Here is a 26,287-nt window from a genome sequence, read left to right as displayed (position 1 = left end):
AAACAGATTGCCATCGATTTCTTCGACACACTGGAACATTCAATTTTACTTGGGTCATTTAGCCTGGTTGCGACTTGCTGGTTCAACTTATAGTTTATAGCTTCAGTTGCTAAATTTGCCCTTGAATGTCAACGGCTGCCTAAGTATCACAAACATTAACAGCAGCTTCAAGCTCTTCCAGCTTAATTATGTAATGGCAGACTTCTGTCTACAGGCTGTATTAGGACCATAACTGGCAGAATAGTGTGTCTTTCCAACCAATTTAAAGTTAGAAATGCCAGCAAGGAGTCCAATTATTCAAGCAATGTGTGTAGAAAACAGGCCAGCTGCTCCCAACGTGCAAATCATAGAATGATACAGCACAGGAGGCCGCCATTCAGCCCATTGCGCCTGTACCGGCTCTTTGAAAGAGCTATCCATTAGTTCCACTCCTCTGCAAATGGGCAATGTAGACACACCACACCTCTAGCTCCTGCCACAAAAGTCCAGAACTGGCACTTTTCCTGACTCACCAGCTTGTCAGACAAGGGGTTGGGGAGGATGGGAATAGAAGTCACTTGATACACTGTGTAACAAAGTGGGAGGGGATCACGTCAGATATACAAGTCCCAAGAGATCCTTCAAAGTCATCCCCCTCCATTGTCAATCCATCACCCGTGTTTTCACAAATTGTAAAGTCTGCTCAGACAGCACTGTTTATTAAAGGAGGTACTGGTTGAAGAAGCGATCTTCTGTTGACAATCAAATAGGTTCACCCTAGTCAAGAAAAAGATCCATTTTACTAATGCTATTTTATGATCCTTAAAAGGAATCTAGAAGGGCTCCGCCCTATTTCAGATCCCTAAGCTCTAAACACAAGTGCCAGGCAATGACCATCTCCAACAAGTGAGAGTCTAACCACCGCCCCTTGACATTCCACGGCATTACCATCCTGGTAACCCCCACCATCAACATCCTGGGGATCACCCATTGACCAGAAACTTAATTGGAACAGCCACATAAATACTGTAACCACAAGAGCAAGTCAAAGGTTGGGTATTCTGCGGCAAGTGTCTCACCACCTGACTCCCCAAAACCATTCCACCATCTACAAGGTACAAGAGTGTGATGGAATACTCTCCACTTGCCTGGATAAATGCAGCTCCAACACTCAAGAAGCTCGACACCATCCAGGACAAAACAGTCCGCTTGATTGGCATCCCATCCATCACCTTAAACATTCACTCCCTCCACCACCAGCGCACCGTGGCTGCAGTGTGCACCATCTACAAGATGCACTGCAGCAACTCGCCAAGGCTTCTTCCACAGCACCTCCCAAACCTGCGATCTCTACCACCTAGAAGGTCAAGGGCAGCAGACGCATGGGAACACCATCACCTCCAAGTCACACACCATCCTGACCTGGAAATATATAGTTGTTCCTTCATCGTCACTGGGTCAAAATCCTGAAACTCCCCAACAGCACTGTGGGAGTACCTTCACCACACTGACTGCAGCGGTTCAAGAAGGTGGTTCACCATCGTCTCAAGGGCAATTAGGGGTGGGCAATAAATGCTGGCCTCGTCAGCGATGCCTACATCCCATGAATGAATTAAAAAAAACAAGTATCCCCACCAGGAGACATTCAAGATGATTACACTACTGGTAATTATTTAGGAAACTGGCATTGTGATTATTTAGGAAACTGGCAGGCATTATTTACCTAAAAGATGCTTTTTTCCCCACTCCATGGCTACTTCTTGGGCAGCACTGAAGCAAGTATCCATCATGGCATTTATCATGTGCCCACTACTGCCAAGCCTATGCCAATTTGGCATGTCTATTAATAGCTGGAGCTGGAGTGTCTGTTCCCCATAAAGACTTCCCCATCTCCAAGTCCTGCACGACTTTGTTAAGACTTTAGCGGTGTTTGTATGTATGGAAGATGCACCCTGCAGAAGGAAGATTACCTACCTTGCTAGGAGTCTGTGTTTAAGAAGCACCTTCCACACACACTTCCATTTCTGCTTATCCAGAACTGGATGTCGGACAAGCGGTCTGACAATTTACATACCATGGAGGAGTCGAGAGAAGTGGTAATGAGGTAGAGCTGGGTGTCGTCCATGTACATGTGGAAACTGACACTGAGAATTTTGAAATCGAGGCGTTGCTTAACCGGGAGCCAATGTAGGTCAGCGAGCACAGGGGTGATGGGCAAACGGGACTTGGTGCAAGTTAGGACACGGGCAGCTGAATTTTGGATCACCTCAATTTTATGTAGGGTAGAATGTGGGAAGCCAGCCAGGAGTGCGTTGGAATAGTCAAGTCTGGAGGTAACAAAGGCATGGATGAGGGTTTCAGCAGTGGATGAGCTGAGGCAAGGGTGGAGACGGAGGTGGAAATAGGAGGTCTTAGTTATGCTATAGATGTGTGGTCGGAAGCTCATTTCAGGGTCAAATATGACACCAAGGTTGCGAACAGTGTGGTTCAGCCTCAGACAGATGTTAGGGAGAGGGATGGAGTCAGTGGCTAGGACCGAAAAAATGGCTTCGGTCTTCCCAATACAGGCAACTTTTTGGTATCCGTCACCGACGGGACCGGGATGGTGCCAGTTGATTAAAAATTCCGGATGACGGAGAGGGTTATCTACCGAGGCTATTTTTAACAAACAAAAATAAAAAAATCAAGAAATGTGCAGTATACAGTAATTGGGTACTCACCTACGAAATGCTTGATTAAGTACAGTACTGCCAGTTGAGGGTAATCCATAACTCTTTAATTACTTAACAGTAAAACAAAACTTATACAGTAAACGAGTGTATACAGCGTGGGAGAGTCAGACTCCTGTTATTGAGGAGCCGAGTAGTGTCAGTTTGGAGAACTACCCCCACTGACTAACTCGGCCACCATGGGAGACTCGGACTCAGCAACATTTCCGGTTATTGAGGTGTTGTTTTTGCAGTATGAATTTTGCTGGTTAATAGAGAATTCAGGATATTTAGGTGCTGTTTAAACGAGAGTTTCCTGTATTTAATTGGAGAAAATTTCTGCTCATCCAGAACTGGATATCAGACAAGCGTCTTGACAATTTACATACCATGGAAGGGTCGAGAAGTGGTACTGAGGTAGAGCTGGGTGTCGTCCACGTACATGTGGAAAATGACACTGTGTTTTCGGATGATGTTGCCAAGGGGAAACGTGTAGATGAGAAATAGGAGGGGGGCCAAGGATAGATCTTTGGGGGACACCAGAAGTAATGATGCGGGAGCGGGAAGAGAAGCCATTGCAGGTGATTCTCTGGCTACGAATAGATAGATAAGAATGGAACCAGGCGAGTGCAGTCCCACCCAGCTGGACGACGGTGGAGAGGTATTGGAGAAGGATGGAGTGGTCAACCGTGTCAAAGGCTGCAGACAAGTCAAGAATGACGAGGAGGAATAGTTTACCTTTGTCACAGTCACAAAGGATGTAATTTGTGATTTTGATGAGAGCCATTTCGGTACTGTGGCAAAGGCAGAAACTCGATTGGAGGGATTCAAACATGGAATTGCGGGAAAGATGGGCACGGATTTGGGAGGCGACAACACGTTCAAGGACTTTGGAGAAGGGAGGTTGGAGATGGGGCGGTAGTTTGCAAGGACGGAGGGATCAAGGGTTGGTTTTTGATGGGGTGATGATGGCAGATTTGAGGGAGAGGGGGGACAATACCTGAGGAGAGAGAACTGTTAACAATGTCAGCCAACATGGGAGCCAGAAGAGGAAGTTGGGTGGGCAGCAGTTTGGTGGGAATAGGGTTGTGGAAACAGGAAGTAGGTCTCATGGACAAGATGAGCGCAGAGCGGTCAAGAGGGGAGATTGGAGAGAAACTAGAGAAAGATGGGAGTTCAGGGCTAGGGCAGGCGGGAACCTTAGAGGAAGTTTGGCCCGGTGGGCTAGGGGAAGGAAGGGAAGTGGCAGAGGCAGCTGAACGGATGGTCTCAATTTTAGAGACAAAGAAGTCTATGAGCTCTTCACACGTTGTTGGAGGTGAGGGCGGAGGAGACAGGGGATGAGGGGTTTAAGAAGACGGTTAGCAGTAGAGAATAGGAACCAGGGTTTATCTTTGCATTCCAGAATTATTCTAGAATAGTGAGCAATTTTGGCAAACGAGAGCAGGACCCGATAATGCTTTATGTGGTCCAGCCAGATCTGGCGGTAAATGGCTAAACCAGTTGTCCGCCATATCTGTTCAAGTCTGCGTCCCTTGGACTTAAGGGAGCGAAGATGAGGGCCGTGCCAGGGGGAACAGTCAGGGTGAGAGAGAGTAATTGTTTTAATAGGGACTAGATATCTAAAGGGCAGAGCTTACCTTTTATGGGTAAGGGTCACCTCAGACTTAGTAATGTTACAATATCACAAAAAAGTCTTGACGGGAGGCAGTCCCTCTTCATGATTCTTCCAAGAGTGCGTCCGGTGACATTCCAACACCATGTGGAAGATGCTTCTTTGAAGACAGACAAAAAAAATACTACCAAAGTAGGCAATTTCTTTTTTGTATATATTTATCTTACTGGAATGGGGTCAAATAGCAGAGTTCTAGTTCCTATACATCAGCCTGAAGGAATATTCATCATAGCCAGTAACCAGATAGAACACAAGCACGAGAAATGGGGGCCGATCTGAGAATGAGTGGTTTCTACATTAAAGAAAAAAATCTGCCAAGACCATCCTAAGAATGCAGATTTATTGTACATACAAGGCTTGTTCTCTGCCAACTGCGTTGCTGAACTAATAATCTACAAAAGGTATTTTTTAAATCATTTAAAGACTCTGGTTAGGGGAAAAAATGGCCGTTAAAAAACTCAAACTTGAAACGAGTGATTTATTCCATGTTAGTTTACACGCAACAAATCTTGATCTGCAAATCCTGGATATCTTCAGATCTGGATCAAGCAGCATACTGATGGCCTGTATTTATCAGTACATGACACAGGATACTATTATAGAATGCATTTGCTGCTTTAAAAAAAAAATTAAAAATGTACAAAATTGCCACAAACCTGCAGTCAAATACGCATAATAGCACTGAGACCACCTGGACTCGTTTTTAAGTCGTGCAAAAGACTTGTATGCATCCTTGAAATTCATTTCTATCATGCTACACCAACCTAGAAATAGAAATGGAGCTCAAGTTAAATACAGACCAAATGGTTCACTCACAGGTCCCAAACTAATGTCACATTAACATTTACCCTTTAAGCAATTTTTTAATATATTGCAAAGATGCATCGACTGTATATACTTCCATGCTACGTAACTAATATACAAGTCATGCCCCCCTCCCCAAATTCAAATCCTTGTTCCCCCCCCCTTCTCCACAAAAGGTCTATACCCCATGCAATATTACAAAGTGACAAGTCACCAAATTTCTACCATTGCATTCTTTTCAAATGTTACTCTGCTCCTCCAGCGTTACGATATTTCAATGAAAATTTTCCCTCCTCACTTCAGTTGGACCCCTGCTACCAATTTAAAAATCCCATTTCTATCCCAGTGGACTGGCACTTTTTCTTTTATAAATCTGCACCACAAGCCTACACTGAAGGTGCAATAGAATCATAGAATGTTTACAGCCCAGAAGGAGGCCATTCGGTCCTTCGAGCCTGTGCCGGCTCTCTGCAAGAGCACTTCAGCTAGTCCCATCACGTTCCCTCTCCCTTTTCCCGTAGCCCTGCAAAATCTTTTCCTTCAGGTACTTATCCAATTCCCTTTTGAAAGCCCCGATTGAATCTGCCTCCACCACCCTCTCAGGCAGTGCATTCCAGATCATAACCACTCGCTGCGTAAAAAAGTTTTTCCTCACATCGCCTTTGGTTCTTTTGCCAATCACCTTAAATCTGTGTCCTCTGGTTTTCGACCCTTCCGCCAATGGGAGCAGTTTCTCTCTATCTACTCTGTCTAGACCCCTCATGATTTTGAGCACCTCTATCAAATCTCCTCTCAACCTTCTCTGCTCTTAAGAAGAACAACCCCAGCTTCTCCAGTCTATCCACGTTAACTGAAGTCCCTCAAGGGGAACTTTATTAAAAAAAAATCACGGTGCTGAAGGAGTTGAGCGAGCTTCGGCTGATGGGAATCTACTGCCATAGTACATTTTTGCCGTGATTGTGTGTGCTCGCAGGTAAATCACAGGGAGGACATTTATCTTGTACAAGATAACTTGCCCCATTCTTCCAACGTCAGTCATAAATTTCTGATCTTGTACTCCATCTCCTCCACTGACCCGAGGACTGCTACCACTCTCTCCAATTGCTAATGCAGACATAATCTAGATCAGCCCAAACTTCCTCCAACTAGATGCGAGCAAAAACCAAAGCCTTCCTCTAACTTCTACAAACACCTACGTGCCTCTGGACTACAGTCCCATCAAATTCCATGATGGCCACCCTCAGGCTAATTTCAATTTGCCCAAAATGGAGTGCAGTCTTTTTTTTTATTCGTTCATGAGATATGGGCGTCGCTGGCAAGGCCAGCATTTATTGCCCATTCCTAACTGCCCTCGAGAAGGTGGTGGTGAGCCACCTTCTTGAACCGCTGCAGTCCGTGTGGTGAAGGTGCTCCCACAGTGCTGTTAGGGAGGGAGTTCCAGGATTTTGACCCAGTGACGATGAAGGAATAGCGATATATTTCCAACTCAGGATGGTGTGTGACTTGGAGGGAAACTTGGAGGTGGTGGTGTTCCCATGCGCCTGCTGTCCTTGTCCTTCTAAGTGGTAGAGGTCGTGGGCTTGGGAGGTGCCGTCGAAGAAGCCTTGGTAGGTTGCTGCAGTGCATCTTGTCGATGGTACACGCTGCAGCCACGGTGCGCTGGTGGTGGAGGGAGTGAATGTTTAAGTGTCTCCTACTTAGCCAAGTTCAGAGGGCTTAGGTGAACGTTGGCAGAACCTAGGCTTTCCACCCCCATAAAAAGAGTACTGCTGCAGTTTAACCAGCTAAAACCAGATAGGGTGCTGGAATAGGAAACCGATGGCAGTCAAAAAAAAGGGACCAGACACGAGCCAGTCAGTGAATTGAATTCAAGGTTATTAGAATTAAATATAACTAGGAAGTCAAATGAGTAGGCTAGATGGGCAAATAACAGTTAGAATACTGAGTGGGAAGAATCTCAGCCTCTAATGACAGGTCTACTCTCCGGGTTACATAAGAATTAGGAGCAGGAGTCGGCCACACGGCCCCTCGAGCCTGCTCCGCCATTCAATAAATCATGGCTGATCTTTGACCTCAACTCCACTTTCCCGCCCGATCTCCATATCCCTCGATTCCCCTAGGATCCAAAAATCTATCGATCTCAGTCTTGAATATACTCAACGATTCAGCATCCACAGCTCTTTGGGGCAGATAATTCCAAAGATTCACAACCCTCTGAAGAAATTCCTCCTCATCTCAGTTTTAAATGGCCAACCCCTTATCCTGAGACTATGCCCCCTAGTTCCAGACACTCCAGCCAGTGGAAACAACCTCTCAGCATCTATCCTGTCAATCCCCCTCCATTAGTGACCAGACTGGCTGATAAAAAACAGACCACTGGAGTACTGTGGACCTACTCGGTTTATGTACAAGACTACTGATTGAGCCAGAGCTGGATGACTTAATTACAAACTTCCATCACCAGGATAATCACTTTTGAACCACCTAAAATCCAAAACGAACTCACACTCACTTACCTTTTAATATTCCTTCTCTGTTCCTCCCCGCCGCCACCCACCTCCCACCACCACATCCAAGGAGAATAGCCATTACTTCAATCTCTCTGGACATGAGCACTACAGAAATGCAAGTATATACAGTACCCTGGATGAATTGCAAAGCAGTTTTGTACACAATATGACCGCACTTCATCCTGCGCAGAAATACATTATGGAGGTCATAAATCATGCAGAATAAATTGTTCCTTTAAAACCCCCAATTACAAACCTCAGCCCACGGACATAAAACACTTACCTATCTCATACAGGCATATATGTTGGATTTCTCGCTGGTCCATAGCTAGTTCTAATGCAGTGTGAAATGACGTCAAGGCACTGTTAATTTTACACTAAAGAAAAACAAGAAAGAGTTTTTAAAACCATGCCTGCTAACAACACTTCCAACATACACGGGAGATATTTTGCTTCTTTTGTTCCATAAGGTAGTTGCTTTTAGATGATTATTCTTCTGCCACCAGCATCCCTGGTACATGTCTCATGCAACCAGTGGCACCGTGAAGACAACAACAACTTGCGATTTTAACATAGTAAAACACCCCAAAGGGCTTCATAGGAGCGTTAGCAAACAAAATTTGAAACCGAGCCTTCAATTCCATGAGCTTCAACTTTAGCTAACAGTCTCTTATGAGGGGCTTTATCAAATGCCTTCTGGAAGTCCATTTAAATAACATCCATAGACATTCCCCTGTCCACTACTTTAGTCACCTCTTCAAAAAATTCAAGCAGGTTCGTCAGCTGTGACCTACCCTTTACCAATCCATGCTGGCGCTCATGATCAGCTGAAAATTTAGGGTGTTCAGTCACTCTATCCTTAATTATAGTCTAGTAATTTACTGACAACAGATATTAGGCCAACTGGTCCATAATTCCTCGGTTTTCCTCTCTCGCCATTCTTAAATAGCGGAGTGACACGAGCAATTTTCCAATCTAAAAGGAACGGTCCCTGAATCAAAAGAACTTTGGAAGATTATAGTTAGGGCATCGGCAATGTTCTCACCTACTTTCTTTAAAATCCTGGGATGGAAACCATCTGGTCCTGGGGATTTGTCACTCTTTAGTGCCATTATTTTCATTACTGTTATTTTGCTTACGATAATTTTGGTAGGCCCATCCCTGATTCAATATTAGTTTCCTTGGGACGTCTGGCATGCTATCCTCTTCCTCTACTCTAAATACTGATGCAAAGTAGCTATTTCAACATGTCCGCCATTTCCTTATTTTGAGTTGATTTTGATATCCCTTGCAAGTTTCTTTTCATATTCATTCATTCTGAGGACTCGAAAGGCACGAGTTCTTTCTTTACAACTCCTATGGGGTTAAAACACTTAAGTACATCTTCAACTGTGACTCTCCACAGCCATTAGCTCATTTTAAAACTTTCCCGTTTCAAGTTTATGCACAACAGTGGGAGAAATCGGGTATGTAGAGAAATAGTTCAATAGGTTATATGTAGAGAAGATGTTTCCACTTGTGGGGGAGTCTACAACTAGGGGCCATAAATATAAGATGGCCACTAATAAATCCAATAGGGAATTCAGGAATAACTTCTTTACCCAGAGAGTGGTTTAAATGTGGAACGTGCTACCACATGGAGTGGTTGAGGCAAATAGAACAGATGCTTTTAAGGGGAAGCTAGATAAGTACATGAGGGAGATATGCTGATAGGGGGAGATGAAGCAAGGTGGGAGGAAGCTCGTGTTGAGCATAAACACTGGCATAGACCAATTGGGCTGAATGTTTCTGTGCTGTAAAATTCTATGAAAAGTAACCTTCGATTTTGACATGCTTCAATCGTGCCTTTCAACACATATTACATAGAAACATAGAAGATAGGAGCAGGAGTAGGCCATTCGGCCCCTCGAGCCTGCTCCGCCATTTAATGCGATCATGGCTGATCATCCAAATTCAGTACCCTGTCCCTGCTTTCTCCCCATATCCCTTGATCCCTTTAGCCTTAAGAAATATATCCAACTCCTTCTTGAATATATTTAATGAACTGGCCTCCACCACCCTCTGTGGCAGAGAATTCCAGATTCACCACACTCTGGGTGAAGAAATTATTGGTTAATAATCCAACACTATTAGTAAACCACAATTGATTTTTCTACATGGGTTGAACTGAACTATCCGCTTAAAACCAATAAGTTGGTAAGTATGACATCCTTAATGAATGTTGAGGGAACAAGGCTTTTTTTTAATTAGTTCATGGGATGTGGGCGTCGCTGGCAAGACCGGCATTTATTGCCCATCCCTAATTGGCCTCGAGACGGTGGTGGTGGGCCGCCTTCTTGAACCGCTGCAGTCCATGTGGCGAAGGTGCTCCCCAGTGCTGTTAGGGCGGGGAGTTCCAGGATTTTGACCCAGTGACAATGAAGGAACAGCGACATACTTCCAAGTCAGGATGGTGTGTGACTTGGAGGAGGTGATGTTCCCATGCGCCTGCTGCCCTTGTCCTTCTAGGTGGTAGAGGTTGCGGGTTTGGGAGGTGCCGTCGAAGAAGCTTTGGCGAGTTGCTGCAGTGCATCTCGTAGATGGTGTACACTGCAGCCACAGGGTGGTGGAAGGAGTGAATGTTTAAGATGGCGGATGGAGTGCCAATCAAGTGGGCTGCTTTGTCCTGGATGGTGTCGAACTTGTGTTGTTGGAGCTGTACTCATCCAGACAAGTGGAGAGTATTCCATCACACGCCTGACTTGTGCCTTGTAGATGGTGGAAAGGCTTTGGAGAGTCAGGAGGCAAGTCACTTGCCGCAGAATACCTAGCCTCTGACCTGCTCTTGTTGCCACAGTATTTATGTGGCTGGTCCAGTTCAGTTTCTGGTCAATGGTGACCCCCCCCAGGATGTTGATGGTAGGGGATTCGGCGGTGGTAATGGCGTTGAATGTCAAGGGGCGGCGGTTAGACTCTCTCTTGTTGCTTCACTGAATCACTACAGTAGATGTAAATCTCAAGAGACCAGCTTGGGGGAAGGAGGATGAGAAGGGGAAGGTTTCAATTCATAAACACAAGACTAGCATTACACATGAATGCAGAATGTGCTGTACGAGGCACTAGTTTCATGCCATCTGGCGGGCTACACATAATTCTGGCTACCCAACCACAAAAAGGATACTACTGCCCTGGAAGACATTAGAGGTGAACAATGAAGATTATTCCAGTATCAGGGATTCAAAATTGTGAGAAAGGATTAAGGAAGCTGACTTGTTCCACTTTGAGACTTCAAAGTGACCCAAGCTTGAAAGATTATATGAAGCTCATTAATAGTTAATCCAAGCAAAATGCTCACACATGGTGAAGGGTTCAAATTCTAGTTAAAATTAAGAAGTTAAACAGAATTTTGTTCAGTTTATACAAAAGATAAAAGACTTGTGAAATACCTGTAATTTACCAGCCAGGCATTTGAAATAAGGTGGGATAAACAGATTCAAAAGGGAATTGGTTACATTTCTGTAGACAGAAGGGATAAAGAAAATGACAAAAAAGCCATCAAAAAAGGACAGGCTTAACAACCTTTTTATGTCGCTAAACATTTTATGTTCTTTTGTATTTCTTCTAAGCATTTCTTCCAAGCATAAACACTTTAATACATGAATACAAACCAAACCAAACTGTACCTCCAATCGTTGAATTCTCCCCTTGAAAAACAGAAACAATGAAGAGTCTGGATAAATGGCTTCCTTTGTCTGTAGGATTTCTTTTGCCTCCCTCAACCCAGCTTGTGCATCCATGCCGTCCAAAGCAAAGAAAGGACGCACCACTGTGTGGTACCATAACAAGGCTAATCTAAAAGAAAAAGCATCAGAAAAGCAGAATTTTTAGATTTGCACACTCCTTAAATACTACTACTTGTGGCCGGTGAGGGGGCTGCTTTCTGTAGGCAAGCCCACGTTCAAGGCCAAAACTGGACGTTATAAGTGAAGCAATCTGGGAAGTAGCATGCCTGGGTGAACAATGAACCGTTTTATGCTGCCGATAAGCTGACTGGAAATGAGTACACGACATCTCCTGGTCTCTCCAACTGATGGACAAACAACGTCCTGATGGTTTAAAGCCCAAGATGATATGGTCTATGAATCAGGTTTAGGAAGTAACACTACAGGAAATATATCTCACTAGGTTATAATGCCTCATGCAATCTCCCAGTGCCTCTTTCAAAACAACAAAAATTAAATACATTTGCAGTTCTCTGAACAACTTGTGCCCTTGAAATAAAAACAGAAAATGCTGGAAATACTCAGCAGGTCAGGCAGCATCTGTGGAAAGAGAAACAGTTAACGTTTCAGGTCGATGACCTTTCGTCAGAACGCAACTTGTGCCCTTGAAATATTGGGAAGACCGAAGTCAATGGCCCAGAACTTGGTGTCGGGGGCTTGCCGCGCGTGCAAGCCCCCGATCTGCACTCACCCTGCGCGCTGACATCTGAAGCCCGGCCTGCTTGCATTTCCTGTCACAGGCCCGGTTCAGATGTCAGCGCGCAGTGCTTACCTGATCCAGCGGCGTAGTTAGTGCGATGTGCCGGCTGGGATCAGGTGAGCACTGTACAACCAATCAGGGGAGGGGAAGGTTCATTCATGAGTTTGAGAGTAAGAACTGTCAAACTCATGAAAACTACGGGGGCCCAAAACACTATTTAAACTTTAAATAAAAATTTAAAAAACATCCCAATCATTAAATTAAGTATAAATAAGTTAAAAAAAATAATTTAAACAATTTTTTTTTGTTGAAAAAAATTAATTTTTAATAAAAAGGGTCTAAAACTAAACTTACCTTATTGTAGATTCTTTAAAATAATAAACATGTGGAAAAAAAGATTCTAAATTACACTAAAACACCACTTACCTGTAAAAATAAATACTTACGTGTGCTTTTTACAAGCGTAAAGACCGGAGGCCTTTACACATGCGCAAATCCCCCAAAACGGAGGAAATCCAAGACGCACGCGCTGCCCCCTACAGCGCACGCGCTAGCCTCTTCACCTCTTGGGTTAGAGGAGAGGAAATGCCGGTTTTCAGCGCATGCTCTGTGCATGCTGAAAACCGGCATTTCCTTCGGCCAGACGCGTGAGTACCCCTTCCGTACTCACGCGTTTGGGGAGGAATTTCTGCCCCATTGTATTCGATCCCCGTTACAAACTCCCTTCCCTAGCCATCAACTCCATCCCTCTCCCTGGCATCTGTCTGTGGCTGAACCAGACTGTTCACAACCTTGGTGTCATACTTGATCCAGAGATGAGCCTCTGACCACATATCCACGCCATCACTAAAACTGCCTATTTCCACCTCCGGAACATCGCCCGACTCCGTCCCTGCCTCAGCTCATCTGCTGCTGAAACCCTCATCCATGCCTCTGTTACCTCTAGACTTGACTATTCCAACTGGCCTCCCACATTCTGCCCTCCGTAAACTAGAGGTCATCCAAAACTCGGCTGCCCGTGACCTAACTCGCACCAAGTCCCGTTCACCCATCACACCCCTGTGCTCGCTGACCTACATTGGCTCCCGGTTAAACGATGCCTCGATTTTATAATTCTCATCCTGGTTTTCAAATCTCTCCACGGCCTCGCCCCTCCCCATCTCTAGTAACTTCCTCCAGCCCTACGACCTTCCGAGATCTCTGCGCTCCTCCAACTCTGGCTGCGTGCAGCCCCGATTTCCATCGCCCTATCATTGGTGGCCGTGCCTTCAGCTGTCTCTGGAATTCCCTCCCCTAAACCTCTCTGCCGCTAGCTCCTCCTTCAAATCGCTCCTTAAAACCAACCTCTTTGACCAAGCTTTTGGTCACCTGTCCCAATATCTCTATGTGGTTCAGTGTCAATTTTTAATCTGATTATGCTCTGGTGAAGCACCTTGGGACATTTTTACTACGTTAAAGGCGCTATACAAATGCAAGTTATATTGGACCCATCAGAGCTTGGTGCAACAGTCATCGGCAATGGAAACGACAAGGGTGAGGGCACAGAAAGCCAGTCACGGGATCACAGGGGCTGGGCTGGAGAAGTCTACAGAGCTAAGGTTGGACAGGGCCTTGGAGGAATTTTCAAAAAACAAAGGTTTGCAACTGACTGCGTGACAAAACGCAGAGCAAATACAGGCCTGTGAAATAGGGTGATGGGAAAACAAGACTTGGTTTGGGACAGGATACAAGTGGCAGCGTATTAGACAAACTGATGTTTATATAGGTAGAAAGAAAGGGAGCAAGTGAAGTAGGGTCTGGAGTTAACAAGTGTGACAGTGGTGTCGGGCATGTGGTAGAAATAAAGGCAGGAAATGCTGCGGAGGATGGAAGTATGCGATCTTAGAAATGGATAGTATACGGGGTTTGAAATTTAATACTAAGTACGCCACCTGGTTCAACCCAAACGAGTCAGGAAAGGGGATGGGGTTCGAAGAAAGTCAACAGCAGGAGTAGTAGTAAGAGGAGGGGGAGTTTAGGCCGTGTCTTTAACGTAGAAAAACATCTCAAGGCACTTCACAAAAGCACAGTCAGACAAAAATGGACTCCGAGCCAAAGGAGGAGATATTAGGAGGGGGTGACTAAAACGTTGGTCAAAGAGGTGAGTTTTAAGGAGGATCTTAAAGGAGGGGAGGGAGGTGGAGAAGCAGAGAGGTTTGTATAGGTAGGAAGTACAGCTGCCATACCAAACTGTATCACAGTATGGTATGGCAGCTGTAGCTACTATGACCGGAAAGCCCTGCAGCGGGTAGTCAAAACTGCCCAACGCATTACCGGCACCAGGCTACCAACCATAGAGCACATCTACCAGAAACGCTGTTTACGGAGGTCACGGTCCATCATCAAAGACCCTACCCACCCCAGCCACAGTCTGTTCGCCCTCCTGCCATCTGGGAGACGCTACAGATGCATTCGCACCCGTACGACCAGATTTAGGAACAGCTTCTTTCCCAGGGCTGTCATCCTACTGAACTCCACAAATAAACTCTAAAGCCTGCACATCTGCCAATGCACTTTATTATGGTTATGTTTATGTTAATGTATTACAAGCCAAATGTATGTTGAATGTTTAAATGTCTTAATCTAAATGTACACTCTCGGGAGCCGCAAGCCTACATTTCGTTGCACTGCACTTGTGCACTAACAATGACAATAAAAGTTGATTTGATTTGATTTGATTCTGCAAAAACAAATAGGTGATACTGAGACACTCAACTTAAGTAAATGCAATATTTGCAATCAATGGGCAAATACCACATGACTTAATGCCATGTGATCAAACATCACACGATCCATCAACCAGTTGGCTCTATTCTCCTTCACAGCGATAGTTTCTTTGACGGATACTGGGATAAAGCCAGTTTTAGCAGGTCATTGGGTTTACCAAGTGCGCGTGTTTGGAGGTACAAAAACTAGATTGCACTAGATTATTTCTTAAGGCATGATATCAATGTATTGCGTAGGTGTTCAGAGTGATCGTAATCTCAATGCTTACACCTGCAGCTTACCTGGAAAATATAGCAGAGGTCATGTAAGCATTAGAATTTGCTTTGCATTAATAGAAGATTAAACGACTGCACAAAAATAGCTTCTTGCTAACAAATCAAAAGTATTTTGTTTGCACCCGAAATGAACTGCTTCAATTTTTCTCCAATTACTATTTTAGTCATAGAGTCATAGACTTATACAGCACAGAAAGAGGCCCTTCGGCCCATCGTGTCCGCACCAGCCACCAAGCCCCGTCTATTCTAATCCCATTTTCCAGCACTTGGTCCGTAGCCTTGTATGCTATGGCGTTTCAAGTGCTCATCTAAATGCTTCTTGAATGTTGTGAGGGTTCCTGCCTCTACCACCCTTTCAGGCAGTGAGTTCCAGATTCCAACCACCCTCTGGGTGAAAAAGTTTTTCCTCAAATCCCCTCTAAACCTCCTGCCCCTTACCTTGAAACTATGCCCCCTGGTTCTTGACCCCTCTACTAAGGGGAAAAGTTCCTTTCTATCTACCCTATTTTATCTTTAAAAAGGCGAGATGGTGCAGTTTAGAAAAAGGCACCCTGCTGTAGGTGTGTCTCAGATGAGCATCAGCAAGGAAGGCAGACTGAACAAGCAGACAGAGCAGCTGACTTTTTCCTCTGGTGCTCTTCTGTACACGGCGAGTTGCCTCTGTTGCCACCAACGTAGTCAGTGAAGGTTGAAATCGCATATCCATGCCTTCAGCAAGCTTTTACCTTCAGCATTTGTCTAGTTACTGCCTTCTTTTCAGAAGGTATCCAATAGCCCCGCCAATACACATACTGTAACTGCCTTTGCACTCAGGTGACCCACTTTCCTGTTCATTCGCTGTTATTACCCACCGCAAATTCCGGGCCAATGACTCCGCGACAGGAGAGCAGCTGGGTGAACACCCCCAATACCATCAAATGCTCCTAGCCAATACTGAGTAGTCACTCTACCCTCAGGCCCTGGACACAAGAAATCCTTTTGAGAGTAATTACATTTTATCTTCACAATATATTGGCCTGGCCAAAATTTATACAAAAAACACAGGTCTTTCACAGAATCACAGAAACCTCACAATGCAGATAGAGGCCATTTCGGCCCATCGAGCCTGCACTGACACATATCCCACCCGATCCCCGTAACCCCTACACCAACACATATCCCACCCTATCCCCGTAACCCCACGTATTTAATCCCCCTAACACTAAGGGTCAATTTATCATAGCCAATCAACCTAACCTGTACATCTTTGGACTGTGGGAGGAAACCGGAGCACCCGGAGTAAACCCACGCAAACACGGGGAGAATGTGCAAACTCCACACAGACAGTCACCCGAGGCCGGATTCGAACCCGGGTCCCTGGCGCTGTGAGGCAACAGTGCTAACCACTATGCCACCGTGATCTGAATCAGGACGGAGCTTCGTATCAATTGCAGAATAAGCCAACCAGGGCTGTGATTGCCAGCTCTGCACCTTAACAAGTGAACTCTTGCTATATCAAGAGAAACGACACAGCCTTTTAAAATAGAGAGAGGAAACAACAACTTGGATGCACAGATTATTTAACTTGAGATGCTAGAATTAGAGGGAAAGTATAAAACTGATTAGTCGACACACAAGCCTGGAAGGACTATTTCATCCACCTCCTCCCGCTCTTCTCTCTCTCTCCCTCCCCGAGCGCAGTGAAAATGTGGAATAGGTTCCCAGATAAAGCAGAATTAACACCTTTTTTAAAATAGGTAAATTAGACTTTTAGCATTTAGGGTTACAAGGATGGGCACAGAAAGATTAAATGTATGTGCAAATATAGTGGATGCTGAGCCCATGGAAATATCACACGAAGGAAAGCTACTGGTCTGGGACACATTATTTGAGAACGGTAGCATATTGGTTATGTTACTGGGCTAATGATCCGGAGACATGAGTTCAAATCCCAAGACAGCAGGGGAATTTAAATTCAGTTAAATAAATCTGGAATAAAAAGCTACAACCACCTCTGTAACATCGCCCGTCTCCGCCCTTCTCTCAGCTCATCCGCTGCTGAAACCCTCACCCCTGCCTTTGTTACTCTGGACTTGACTATTCCAACGCACTCCTGGCCGGCCTCCCACATTCCACCCTACGTAAACTTGAGGTCATCCAAAACTCGGCTGCCCGTGTCCTAACTCGCACCAAGTCCCGTTCGCCCATCACCCCCTGTGCTCGCTGACCTACATTGGCTCCCGGTTAAGCAACACCTCGATTTCAAAATTCTCATCCTTGTTTTAAATCCCTCTATGGCCTCGCCCCTCCCTATCTCTGTAATCTCCTCCAGCCACACAACCTCCCCGCCCCACCCACGAGATATCTGAGCTCCTCTAATTCTGTCCTCTTGAGCATCCCTGATTATAATCGCTCAACCTTTGGTGGCCATGCCTTCTGTTGCCTGGGCCCTAAGCTCTGGAATTCCCTGCCTAAACAGTCCGCCTCGCTACCTCTCTTTCCTCCTTTAAGACGCTCCTTAAAACCTACCTCTTTGACCAAGCTTTTGGTCACCAGCCCTAATTTATCCTTATGTGGCTCGGTGTCAAATTTTTTGTCTTAAAATACTCCTGTGCAGCGCCTTGGGATGTTTTACTAGGTTAAAGCCACTATATAAATAATGAATAATAATGTTGAATAAAAAGCTAGTGTTCACTAATGTCCTTTAGGGAAGGAAATCTGCCGCCCTTGCCTGGTCAGGCTTAAATGCGACTCCAGGCCCACAGCAATGTGGCCGGCTCTGAACTGGTCTCTGAAATGGCCTAGCAAGCCACTCCGTTGTCAAGGTGGCAGCTCACCACCATCTTCTCAAGGGCATTTAGGGATGGGCAATAAATGCTGGCCTTGCCAGCTTTGCCCACATCCCGTGAATAAATTTAAAAAAATTTAAGGCTAGACATATGAACACTATAGGGACAACGTAATGCAGCAGTCGTTCAACACTGAACAAGCCAACTGTACCGCACAGTCATTGAAAGACACACAGAATATGGTGAATGCAATGAAAACCCGTGTCAAGAAGATGAAGGCGGCTCACAAACCAGCTTCATTGGCTGGAAGGCGCTACATAAATGCAAGTCCTTCTTTCTTTAAGTCAAGACTGAACAGATCGACTTCTTCAATGTTCTTGAGCCAAAGCAAGAACAGCTATGGAATGTATATGCGCATTCCTTCTATCCATAGAATTGTCCAGCATCACCACTTAAAATCTCAAAATGCTGAATTCACACTACAGAGTTTAAACAAAGTGACTATGCTACAGCAATACTGTAGAACTAGCAAAAAATCCCAGGGGGGTGGGGGGGGTGGTGGTAGGTAGATGAGAATTTCTTTAATTCAGCGACTTCTGATGATCTGGAATTGCCTGAAAGTAACTTTAAATAGAAACATAGAAAAATAGGAGCAGGAGTAAGCCATTCGGCCCTTCAAGCCTGCTCCGCCATTCAATATGATCATGGCTGATCCTCTATCTCAATACCATATTCCCACTCTCTCCCCATAACCCTTGATGCCTTTTGCGTCTAGAGGAATTGTATATGTGAAAGGGAGAAATTTGCAGGGCTATAGGGAAAGAGCAGGGGAGTGGGACTAATTGGATAGCTCTTCCATAAGAGTCAGCACAGGCATGATGGGCTGAATGGCCTCCCTTTGTACTGCACAATTCTATGAACTGGAATCATTTTAAAATTAAAAGACTGCTATCGGTAGCTAAGATAATTACTGAATACAGGAAACTCTTGTTCAAACGGCACCTAAATATCCGGAATTCTCTATTAACCGGCAAAATTCTCACTCCGAAAACAACACCTCAATAACCGGCAATGTTGCCGAGTCCGAGTCTCCCGCGGTGGCCGATTTAGTCAGTGGGGGTAGTTCTCCAAACTGACACTACTCGGCTTCTTGGCGCTGTCAGAAGTCGGAACACCTCAATAACAGCAGTCTGACTCTCCCGCGCTGCCGGGAGTCTCTTCTGATCCGCCATTTTACAGCGGTACTGTGTGTCTCCCACGCTGCTGGTAGTCATTGCATTGCATTACCCTCAACTGGCAGTCCTGTACTTAATCAAGCATCTTCCACCATCCATTTAACACAACATTCGGTAGGTGAGTACCCAATTACTGTATACTGCACATTTCTTGATTTTTTTCTTTTTCTTTTTTAAAAATAGCCTCGGTAGATAACCCTCTCCGTCATCCGGAATTTTTGATCAACCGGCAACACGCCGGTCCCATCGGTGCCGGATACCAAAGAGTTTCCTGTACCAGCCCATAACTTGAGCAACAAAATAGGAGACTCGTGAATAACAATCAGATAATATAATTCACTCTAGTTCGACACTGATGCCTTCATATACACAAGGGCATGTACACAAGAGCAATGAAACAGTCAGTCAACACTCCATTGCTAGTCTGAATATTAATCACTTCAAGACAAAGTCACTTCTCTGTAGTCCAGTGCAGTACTGAGGAAGCGCTGCACTGTCGGAGGGGCCGTCTTTTGGATGAGACGTTAAACCAAGGCCCTGTCTGCCCTCTCAGGTGGACGTAAAAGAACCCACAGGACTATTTTGAAAAAAAAAAGAGATGGGGAGTTCTTCCCGGTGTCCTGGCCAATATTTACCCTTCAACCAACATCAATTAAACAGATGATCTGGTCATTATCACATTGCTGTTTGTGGGAGCTTGCTGTGTGCAAATTGGCTGCTGTGTTTCCTACATTATAACCAAGACTAAAGTAATTAATTGGCTGTAAAGGGCTTGAAAGGCACTATATAAATGCATGTCTTTCTTTTCTAACACCTTTTCTGAAAGTATAGGCACAATACCCAATGGCTTCATTAAAAAAAACACATAGCTTTTAGCCTCAGACGTTTCATTTCTCAGCACATGTCCAAAATTTAAAACTACCTCAGCTGCAATTTTTTTTGCCGTGTACAGAAGGAATCACCACAGGAAGCATCCAATAAACCACAGGAAACGAGATTTCAGATGTGGTTTGTGAAATATGATAAAAGTACATTTTATCCAAAGTTATAAACAAGCTCGGCACACGCAAATGTGACTCACTTGTGCCAACACAAAACGGCAACAAAAAGACCATCAATAAGCTGACCGGTTTCAATTTCATCCAGCAGGCTCCCTCCCCATAACCTCTGCACTAACTGTCACAAGATGAAAGGAAAGTTGCTCTGAATGTTATCACAGCAATAGAGGGGTATCTTAGAGGGCTTGACAGGGCAGATGCCGAGAGGCTATTGCCCCTGGCTGGAGAGTCCAGTATTAGGGGTCATAGTCTTGGGATAAGGGTCAGCCGTTTAGGACTGAGATGAGGTGAATTTTCTTCACTCGGGGGGGCTATGAATCTTTGGTATTCTCTACCCCAGAGGGCTGTGGATGCTCTATCATTGAGTATAGTCAAGACCAAGATCGATAGATTCTTGGGCATTAAGGGACTTGAGGGATATGCGGATACGGCAGGAAAGTGCAGTTGATGTAGAGGATCAGCCATGATCTTATTGAATGGCGGAGCAGGCTCGAAAGGCCGTATGGCCGACTCCTGCTCCCATTTCATGTTCTTATTTACTCAAATGCATCGTGCTGTAGTTGGAGTTGTAAAAAATAAAAAAATAAAATACTTATACACCTACTCACGTAGCTAACGGAGCCTTCATGTCCTTGCTTTCACTCGCATACATTAGGGAAGATAATCCCTGCAGACGGTCTCCAGGAAACCCCAGCAAGTTGATGATTTTCAGCAGGTTAGGAGGTACCATTGATATACAAAGATGGAAAAGCCCGTAGCCAAAGCTGACGGCACCTTTCAGTCTACTTAGTGACTCTTCGTGTAAAGATACAGCAGGAATATGGTTATCATTAGCCTGATCAGACGTCAGCGATTCCCGAGACCGCTCTTTTTTAAGCATCATCTGCAGAGCATCAATTTCAGCGTAACACTTATTGTAAATTTTCCATGCTTTTCGGAGGATCCATCCGCCTTTAATGTATGCTGTCATTTGGAAGAGGAGAAAGAAAGCCTTCGTCAACCATTTAGGAGCAAAACTTATTTTTACACCCCTTAATTGTGGCAAAGTTTAGCTGAATTGACCAAAACTGTTTTTTTTAAATACAGAAGCAGTCTTGTGAAAGAGGTACCTAGAATCCGTTCAGCACCTTGTGCTCACCAGGGTACGGTGCTGCACACGGTTTGATCTGTGATGACTAGCTAATAAAGGGGCAAGGTTGCTGGACACTCCAGCACAGGGAGATATCATTGTATTTGGCACCATGAAAATGACTGCCACTAAAGGTAAATCGTGTCCGACTAACTTGATGGAATTCTTTGATGAAGCAACAGAGGAGGTTGATCAAGGGAGCGCAGTGGGTGTTGCATACATATGGACTTTCGGAAGGCATTGGACAAAGTGCCACACAGGAGGCTTGTTAAGATGCAGCAAGCCCATTAAGGGGAAAGCAGCGGTATGGATACGGAATTGGCTCAGTGAGAAGAAGCAGAGGGCGGCGGTGGATGGACGTTTTTCAGACAGGGAGGTGGTTTGCAGTGGTGTTCCCCAAGGGCCAGTTTTGGGTCCATTACTCTTTGCACTTTTTATGAACGACCTAGACTCGAGTGTAGGGAGCAGCATTATAAAGTTTACAGATGATACGAAACTTGGCAACGTAGCAGCTAGTGATGAGGGTTGTTATAGGCTTCAGGGTGACAGGCAGGATGGTGAAATGGGCAGAACCATGGCAGATGCAGTTTAATGCGGAGAAGTGTGAGGTGATGCACTTTGGAATGACAATATGGAACGACAGTATACTATAAATGGCACGATTCTGAAAAGTGTAAATGAGCAGAGAGACCTTGGTGTCTATATGCACAAATCCTTTAAGGTGGCAGGGCGAGTTGATAAGGTGGTTAAAAAAGCATCTGGGTTACTTGGGTTTATAAATAGAGGAATAGAATATAAAAGCAGAGATCACGCTAGAATTTTATAAATCACTGCTGGGCCTCAGCTGGAGTATTGTGGACAATTCTGGGCACCACACTTCAGGAAAGATGTAAAGGCCTTGGAAAGGGTGCAGAGGAGGTTTACCAGGATCTTACCAGGAATGAGGGACTTCAGTTATGAGGAGAGGTTGGAAAAGTTAGGACTGTTCTCCTTGGAACAGAAGTCAAGAGGTGACCTAAGAGGTTTAAGATGTTGAGAGGTTTTGATACGAGTAAATAGGGAAAAAATATCCCCTCTGGCGAGTGGGTCAATAACCAGAGGTCATCGATTCAAAATCATTGGCAAAAGATCTAGAGGGAAGATGAGAAGAATTTTTTTCACTCAAGAGTAGTCGGGATCTGGAATCTCTACCTGAAAAGGTGGTGGAAGCAGATTCCATAAATAATTTTAAAAGGGAGTTGGCCGGGTTATTGGGGATGAGGAGCTGACAGGGTTACGGACAAAAAGCGGGGGTGTGGGACTGAGCACGACTGCTCTTTCAAAGATCCAGCACAGGCACGACGGGCCGAATGGCCTCCTCCTGTGCTGTGAGTTTCTATGATTTTAAATCCTGATGTTTGATCTAAGAATGTAGGATTATCCAGGAATTAACAAACTAATCCACTGGTAAGGATCTCACCCATCCTATCTGGAATTACACTCCTAAGAACATGTCTTGCACTGACTTCAGTGAGGACATTGTTTCTGGGTGATGAATCCCATGAGTTAGAGTATGGATACCATGCCCTAAACTGCTTCTCTCCACCAATGACCAGCCACGCTATATGTACACACACACACACACACACACACAGGCAACAGTGGCACTAGGGGGCTGAGCTCAAGGCAGCAAAATAAAAAGTATTGAAAGGAATACCAAATATAGGATAAAAAGGGCTCAATTCTTTCCTTTTAAATATACTAGACAAATACAATGAATTATTACAGATGGAAATTTTCTGAGGGTTATCTATAGAAACTTTCAACGCAAAAGCATTGAAGAAAAGTTTTCACCAAAACTCATGACACACCCGAGAGTTCCTGCTTCACAAAGGAAAGTACAGCGAGATAGACCTGGCAGTCAGCGATAATGATATGCCTCTGGAGTCGATCCACATCCAACGCAGTGGGCCTCTGCATATCAACCTGATTAACAGAAGGAAAAGAACTATTTTAATATGGCGTAACAAGTGTAAAGGGCCCAATTATTGTCAGCCCATAGCTTTTCCCAATGGTTAGATAACTTTGGTAAACAGAGAAAGACAAACTGGTGAAATTAAGTAACCTATCGAAAGATTGACAATAATGTCACCTCAATCCCAAGCTTGCAATATAGTTCTTCTGCTACCCAATTATTTTGTACCTGGGAGCTCATTTTTCTAATCAAATCTCATCCTTAACAAGCTGGGGTATCAGAATTAATCTTACTGACTGATGCAGGAAACATAGAAGATAGGAGCAGGAGTAGGCCATTCGGCCCCTCGAGCCTGCTCTGCCATTCAATGAGATCATGGCTGATCATCCAAATTCAGTACCCTGTCCCTGCTTTCTCCCCACATCCCTTGATCCCTTTAGCCTTAAGAAATATATCCAACTCCTTCTTGAATATATTTAATGAATTGGCCTCAACTGCCTTCTGTGATAGAGAATTCCACAGGTTCACCACTCTCTGGGTGAAGAAATTCCTCCTAATCTCTGTCCTAAATGGCTTACCCCTTATCCTTAGACTGTGACCCCTGGTTCTGGACTCCCCGAAAATACAAATATAGAATAGAATAGAATCATAGAATGGCGAAAGCACAGAAGGCCGCCATTCGGCCCATCGAGCCCGTGTCGACTCTCAGCTAGTCCCACTCCCCTGCCCTTTCCCCGTAGCCCTGCAAATATTTTTCTTTCAGATACTTATGCAACTCCCTTTTGAAAGGTAAGATCGAGTCTGCCTCCACCACCCTTTCAGGCAGTGCATTCCAGATCCTAACCACGCTCTGTTTAAAATAAGTTTTTCCTCATGTCGCCTTTGGTTCTGTTGCCAATCACCTTAAATCTGTGTCCTCTGGTTCTCGACCCTTCTGCCAATGGGAACAGTTTCTCTCCATCTACTCTGTCCAGACCCCTCATGGTTTTATCAAATCCCCTCTCAATCTTCTCTGGTCCAAGGAGAACAACCCCAGCTTCTCCAGTCTATCAACATAATATCTACCATACTACAGGAAACTCTCTTTTTACCGACACCTAAATAACCGGAAATCTCTCTTAACCAGCAAAATTCAGGAGTAGGTTCAGCTAAGTTTTACTTCATATTAGTGGCCGTGTAACCGGGGTTCCTGGATCTGTGGCCGTGTAACCGGGGTTCCTGGATCTGTGGCCGTGTAACCGGGGTTCCTGGATCTGTGGCCGTGTAACCGGGGTTCCTGGATCTGTGGCCGTGTAACCGGGGTTCCTGGCTCTGTGGCCGTGTAACCGGGGTTCCTGGCTCTGTGGCCGTGTAACCGGGGTTCCTGGCTCTGTGGCCGTGTAACCGGGGTTCCTGGATCTGTGGCCGTGTAACCGGGGTTCCTGGCTCTGTGGCCGTGTAACCGGGGTTCCTGCATCTGTTGCCATGCAACAGGGACGCCTGGATCTGTGGCCGTGTACGGGGCTCTCATACCTTAGCAAGTATACCTCTCTGTAATCCGGACTTTTTGATCAACCGGCAGCACGCCGGCCCCAGATAAAAAAGAGTTTCCTGTACAACTGATTCATATACAAGGACTTGGTTAAAAGGATTCAGGCACTAGAACTTAGTATTTCGGGTAATTCTTCAGTATACAGTATAATTTGGCAGACACCAAAAACACAAAACATGCCAGAAAACAGCTCAGCTTGCTTCCTTACTTATAGTATGACTCCATCCTATAATTAAACAGAACAGCTTTGCATTCAGTGCCAGACTTGAAGGCACTGACTAGGACCTTGTTCCAAGTTTTATAAAATAGAGTATTCCTTGGATCAAAGTGATACTGGTTGCGAGAAACAAGTCTAAAGCCAAATATTTATCAGAACTTGCACATTAAATGGCTGCCTCCCAAAGTTTTGTTCTTTAACACCCACAAAAATGGACTTAAAAGTTTTATATAGAAGTGGTTCAGTAACAATCCAAAGGGATCTTAAAGGTCCTCAAAATGATAGGGATTTGGTATCTGAATTCCCAGCACTGATTCCAACAACTTGCATTTATATAGCACCTTTAACGTAGTAAAACATTTCAAGGTGTTTCATAGGAGCGTTATCAAACAGAATTTGACACCGAGCCACATCGAGATATTAGGACAGATGACCAAAAGCTTGGTCAAAGAGGGGAGTTTTAAGGAGCATCTTAAATGAGGAGAGAGCGGTAGAAAGGTGGAGAGGTTTAGGGAGGGAATTCCAGAGTGTGGTAAACCACTTTTATCGTTCACTATCGTTACACTATGGTTATCACTGTTTATATCGTTACACTATGGTTATCACTGTTTACACTGTTGTATCACTACACAAGGTCACCTCTTGTCACGCTGTTATACCTGGGCTGACCACAGCTGACTCCGCCCATGGCTCCGCCTGCTTGCCCAGGTATAAAGGTGGTCGACTGGCTGGTATTCCTCCTTGTTGGACCCGATCACCCACGAGGGTGGGCTCTGTTATTTAGCCAATAAAAACCTATAGTTACTTTCTTAACTCGTCGCTTTTCATTGAATGAATTGATAGGTATATCAATTTTATTGGCTAAATTTTGAAATGAGTGGATCGGAGCAGCCAAACGACCAGCCAAACGGCCAGCTACAACAGCCACAGCAGCCGGCCTGGCTGCGAGCCCTCCGACCGCTGTACCTGGATCTAAACCCACAGGCAGCGAACTCAGCCCTCGACTTCGAACACTGGCTGAGCTGTTTCGAATCCTACCTGGGAGAATCCGGCGTGCCTCCAGGATCCAAACTAAGAGTTCTGACCGCCCAGGTGAGCCCTAAAGTATTTGCATTCATCCGGGACCTTGCTACATACGAGGACGCCCTCAACCTGCTGAAAGAGCAGTACCGGAGCCCGGTAAATTCTATGTATGCCAGACATCTCCTGAGATCCCG

General features: G+C 45.0%; 1 protein-coding gene across 1 annotated transcript in view; it reads right to left on the bottom strand.

Moving 5' to 3' along the window:
* Positions 1-26,287, bottom strand: part of ttc39c (tetratricopeptide repeat domain 39C) — a 150,923-nt gene that overhangs the window by 41,961 nt on the left and 82,675 nt on the right. The window contains exons 4-8 of the mRNA XM_085992226.1: positions 23,219-23,333; positions 20,848-21,202; positions 11,339-11,507; positions 7,960-8,053; positions 5,019-5,126 (exon numbers count right to left, since the gene is read on the bottom strand). Coding sequence (XP_085848352.1) covers positions 5,019-5,126; positions 7,960-8,053; positions 11,339-11,507; positions 20,848-21,202; positions 23,219-23,333 — 841 coding nt within the window. The remainder of the gene's footprint in view (positions 1-5,018; positions 5,127-7,959; positions 8,054-11,338; positions 11,508-20,847; positions 21,203-23,218; positions 23,334-26,287) is intronic.

This window comes from Somniosus microcephalus, chromosome 7 (genome assembly GCF_052327205.1).
Source record: "Somniosus microcephalus isolate GS21.2 chromosome 7, FLI_Smic_1.0, whole genome shotgun sequence".
In the NCBI taxonomy this organism is placed as follows: domain Eukaryota; kingdom Metazoa; phylum Chordata; class Chondrichthyes; order Squaliformes; family Somniosidae; genus Somniosus; species Somniosus microcephalus.
The sequence above is the reverse complement of the archived record's forward strand: the minus strand, read 5'-3'. Positions and strand labels throughout refer to the sequence as shown.